This window comes from Sceloporus occidentalis, unplaced genomic scaffold (genome assembly GCF_023333645.1).
Source record: "Sceloporus occidentalis isolate IW3139 unplaced genomic scaffold, rSceOcc1.0.p SCAF_434, whole genome shotgun sequence".
Taxonomy (NCBI): domain Eukaryota; kingdom Metazoa; phylum Chordata; class Lepidosauria; order Squamata; family Phrynosomatidae; genus Sceloporus; species Sceloporus occidentalis.
The window spans coordinates 116253-121342 of NW_028317414.1; the positions used below are offsets into that span (position 1 = coordinate 116253).

At 51.4% G+C, this 5090-nt stretch overlaps 1 protein-coding gene across 1 annotated transcript; it reads left to right on the forward strand.

Moving 5' to 3' along the window:
- The first annotated feature begins 825 nt into the window (after nt 1–825).
- CD2 (CD2 molecule) lies at nt 826–4751 on the forward strand. The gene is made up of 6 exons (XM_089506909.1): nt 826–831; nt 997–1027; nt 1589–1891; nt 2306–2551; nt 3570–3686; nt 4420–4751. Exons 1-6 carry the CDS (start codon nt 826–828, stop codon nt 4749–4751), a joined length of 1035 nt encoding a protein of 344 aa, XP_089363035.1.
- The last annotated feature ends 339 nt before the right edge of the window (nt 4752–5090 follow it).

Here is a 5090-nt window from a genome sequence, read left to right on the forward strand (position 1 = left end):
ACACACACTTACACTCATACTAATACACGCGTCCTCTAACACACACTTATACACTCATACTAATACACACGCCCTCTAACACACACACTTACACACTCATACTAATACACACGCCTCTAACACACACACACTTACACACTCATACTAATACACACGCCCTCTAACACACACTTACACACTCATACTAATACACACGCCCTCTAACACACACACACTCATACTAATACACACGTCCTCTAACACACACACTTACACACTCATACTAATACACACGCCCTCTAACACACACTTACACACTCATACTAATACACACACCCTCTAACACACACTTACACACTCATACTAATACACACGCCCTCTAACACACACACACTCATACTAATACACACGTCCTCTAACACACACACTTACACACTCATACTAATACACACGCCCTCTAACACACACTTACACACTCATACTAATACACACGCCCTCTAACACACACACACTCATACTAATACACACGTCCTCTAACACACACACTTACACACTCATACTAATACACACGCCCTCTAACACACACACTTACACACTCATACTAATACACACGCCCTCTAACACACACACTTACACACTCATACTAATACACACGCCCTCTAACACACACTTACACACTCATACTAATACACACGCCCTCTAACACACACTCATACTAATACACACGCCCTCTAACACACACACTTATGGGCCGTCGGGGGCCGATCTGCAGGCAGGTTCTGGGGTTCTATGTTTCTGAGATAAATGAATGGCTCACGGTGTAGAAACGAAAGTAAAAACGAAGACATGAAGGTGAGAAAGGAGATAAAATCTCAGATAATCGCTATTTCCCGGTAATTTACCACCAAGAACTCCGCTGTCAGCCCTACAGACCACCGGAAAACGGAGAACGACCTGATCCCGTGACGGGGTCTCTTTTAAGTCTCTACTCCGGAAAGTGACTGTTTTCTGGGGCAGTGCAGTGGGGCAGATAGCTGCCTGCTGGCCGGTGAGTAGTGAGTGGGGCATTAAGTACCGGGGGGGTTTGGGGCAGCGGAAGAACAGAGAAGTAAAGAAAGGAAAAGCCGTAAGGGGGGCTGTGTGTGTTAGTGTGAGTGTCTGGGGGGTGTTAGTGTGAGTGTCTAGGTGTGTGTGTAAGTGAGTGTCTGGGTGTGTGTGTTAGTGTGAGTGTCTACTAGGTGTGTTAGTGTGAGTGTCTGGGGGGTTGTTAGTATGAGTGCCTGGGGGGGGTTAGTGTGAGTGTCTGGGTGTGTGTCTTAGTGTGAGTGTCTGGGGGGTGTTAGTGTGAGTGTCTAGGTGTGTGTGTGAGTGTCTGGGTGTGTGTGTTAGTGTGAGTGTCTACTAGGTGTGTTAGTGTGAGTGTCTGGGGGGTTGTTAGAGTGAGTGTCTAGGTGTGTGTGTAAGTGAGTGTCTGGGTGAGTGTCTTAGTGTAAGTGGCTGGGAGTGTCTGCCTTATAATATTAACCCCTTCCTGGGACTGTGACGGCGCAGCTTTCTGTATTTAACCCTTTGCGGTGGATGTACCAATCTTGTTGCTTTCATGCCGCAGGGAGAGTGACAGGCACTTTCTATGGGGCAGTTAATGGCTCCGTGGTGCTCGACGTGCCTCCGACTCCCGGCAGAGACGTCTTTGAAGTCCGCTGGAAAGACTCGAATGACCAACTAATGGGGAAACTCAAGAAAAGCGACGAGAAGCCGTTACTGGGGGGTCAGTGCGGCTGCGACGTCCACAGGAACGGATCCCTGCACCTCCTCCAGCTGAGGGCCCCGGGGGAGCGGATCTACACGGTGACCGCGTACAATGCTGCTGGGAGGCAGATCCACAACGGCACCGTCAGACTCGTCGTGATAGGTGAGCGGCTGCCGTGACCCCACGCCACAGCAAGTCTCCCCGCGTCAACTACACCTCCGCTCCCCACCTCGCCACGCTTACCTATCTGTATAATAATTTCTCCCCGCCAACACACTTCCCAACAGTCCCGGTTTTTGCAGAACAGTCTTGATTTTTGGGCACTGCCCCATAACTCCCCCGTCGGCAGGTTGGGTAAAAAGGGGCAGTTTTAAGGGGTGTGGTTGGGGGCTGGGCTGGGGGTCTTACGGAGAAGAATGAGTAGAAAAATGAAAAAAGTGGATCCCATTTATTGGTCCGGAAAAGGGTTCAGGAGCTCCGAGGCCGTCATGTTGGTGTCAGCGGTGGGATGAGGTCAGTGTGAGGGCACCGTGGGCACCCGGGGGTAACCCGACCACTCCGGCTCTTGTGTTACAGAAAAGGTGAATACGCCGCTCATTGGCTATAACTGCTCAAACACAAAAGTGAGGGTCACCTGCTGGGTGTCCGGCGGAACCGACCCCGAAATCCGCATTAAATGGGACGGTCAGGTGAAAGCCCGACTCAAAAGCCGCTCACTGGAGACGAGCATCGGCCACATGGGCAAAGCTGGGACCGTGACGTGCGGGGCCAAGAACCCGGTCAGCGACCAGGAGCAGGCAATGGAGGTCAACTGCTTGAAGGGTAAGAAAACCTGGGGCGTTAAAAAGATCTTATAGGCGGCGACAAGCAAGGGGGGCTGTAAGGAGACGCAGGCATTGAAGGTATCAGTGTTATAGCAAATGGCCAGCAGGGGGGCTGTAGAGACTGTCATAGAGGGGTTATAGGGAGCAGCCATCGGGGGGAGCTGGTAGAGAGACTAATAGACTGTCATAGAGGGGTTATATGGAGCAGCCTTCGGGGGGGGGACTGGTAGACAGACGAATAGAGCATAACTCCTACCATTATACAGTGAGGAAGGCACTGAAGGTGTCACAGCATAACTCCTACTATTATACAGTGAGGAAGGCACAGATGCTGGGACAGCATGACTCCCATTAGACCTACTGATGATGATTAGACCCCAGACTTGCAGAAGTTCTCCAAGGGGCCAGAATAACACAGAGCGATCCGCAGAGGGAGGCACAGAAACACTTCTCTTTCGCACCATACAATTCAATCTACCCCCTAATACCCCTCCTATTACTCCCCTCCTATTACCCTTTGGCATGGCTCTGAGGATGACCGCATCTTTTCCAGGACACACATACGTGTTACATGTACAGTGCTGCCCCCTGCAGTGTGTGGGAGGTATAGGTAAGTAACGTATTGAACATCAAACACGCTGCAGAGGGCAGCACTTTACCTGGGGGGGGCAGTAACATGTGACATGTATGTCCTGGAAAATATAACCAACGGAGTCACCCCAAAGCCCGCCTGTTGGTGTTATTCCGTATCACACTGTACATGCGGTTATTTGTTGGGAAGGTAATCACTGGTCACAAGAGCTTGCACTCTGATCTGGCTGCAGTAGCACACGTTACAACAGCAGACTTTGTCCCCCCCAATACATTTGCCCCAGTATGGAGAGGCATTTTAAAATAAATTGGTTAAATGTTCAGTATGAAGTGTTCTAGGAAGGCGCCGCCTAGTGGTGGAGACCACGTTTGACAACCTGTGTCACCGCTTCATGTGTTGCGTGTGTTGCGTGTTTTACCCCCAGTTTGGAGCCTTTACATGATCCTGGCCGTCGTGGGGGGAGGAGTCGTCTTCATCATCTTCCTCATCCTGCTCATTTACTGCGTGAGACTGAAGTGTAACAAACGCCGGGGGAGACACGGTAAGAACACGCTGTGCCACACGGAAACTGGCTTAATCCCACTAACTAGGCCCTATTACCCCCACGCGGGGCACGACCATGACTGGATCCCTTTGGTGTGGGACAGGATTGGAGGGCTTGCGTCCCGTGTGCTGCCAGCCAATGTATGGCCAATTATATTACTGGCTATATATGTGGGTCCCCCACCGACCCCTACATGCAGGAGTCAGCACCCAGGGGCCCAGAAACCTGCTCCTAAAACCACAGCGCTGTACGAGCCGCGCATGCACAAAACGTCTGTACATACTACAGCCTATACCTACATGCAGATCACATGTGCACATACATACATATATACAACATATACCTACATGCAAAACACATGTGCACATACATACATACAACATATACCTACATGCAGAACATGTGTGCACATACATACATACATACAACATATACCTACATGCAGAACACATGTGCACATACATACATACATACAGCCCATACCTACATACAGAACATACATGCAGATACATACATACATACAACCTATACCTACATGCAGAACCCATGTGCACATACACACATACATACAGCCTATACCTACATGCAGAAGACACATGTGCACATACACACATACATACATACAGACTCTATGACACGGATGGACACAGGCCGCGGCTCCGTATATACAGGTTCTTTGTATGTTGTCATGTTGTGTGTCACTGTTATTAACCCTTTGTGTTACACGCAGATGAGGAGGTGAGCATCACGTACCAGCCGGCCGGACACCGCATCCAGCAGCGCCAGTTACCAGAGCCCCCCACGGGCCGGCCCACCGCAGACCCCCCGGAACGCAGCCCGGGACAGAAGACCCCGATGAAGCCGGTGTCGGCCCCCCCAGCCGTGAAAGGAGCCCATCGCAAACGGCCCCAGGAGCCCCTGAAGGGGCCACAACCTCCGAATAATCCTCCCCAAATACCTAGCCTCCCGTTAAACCACCCCAACGAGCTGCCGCCCCGGCAACAGCCCCGGGCACAGCCCCGGCAACAGCCCTCACAGACCCAGCCACGGAGGAAGCAGTAGTGGACAGTGAGACGCTGAGTGAGGAGAGAGTGGGGGGCCGGGTCCCAGGGGCCACAAACCTCAGGGCACTTAGCAGAGTCATTACAACCCCCCGGGGGGGGCAATTTAATTATTAAATACCCCCTTACATAGTAAATCAATGATAGTGAGTTTATCATTCAGGCGTGTCCTGGCGGCTGACCAATGAGCAAGAGCGTCTGTCACCGCGCATCATAGTAATGACATGATGTCATACAGCGCCGGCAGCGATTGGAATGTCGTATCCATGACCGCGGATGACTGGCCCTTTGTGAACGATTCTGGACAGGCCTGGGGGGGCGTCTGAGCCTCTAGTGCTAG

What these genes read in the sequence shown, in the direction of transcription:
- CD2 (XM_089506909.1), top strand. An exon ending in CGTCAGACTCGTCGTGATAG is followed by an intron (nt 1,892 to 2,305) that starts GTGAGCGGCTGC and finishes CTTGTGTTACAG; the next exon opens with AAAAGGTGAATACGCCGCTC. An exon ending in CAAACGCCGGGGGAGACACG is followed by an intron (nt 3,687 to 4,419) that starts GTAAGAACACGC and finishes TGTTACACGCAG; the next exon opens with ATGAGGAGGTGAGCATCACG.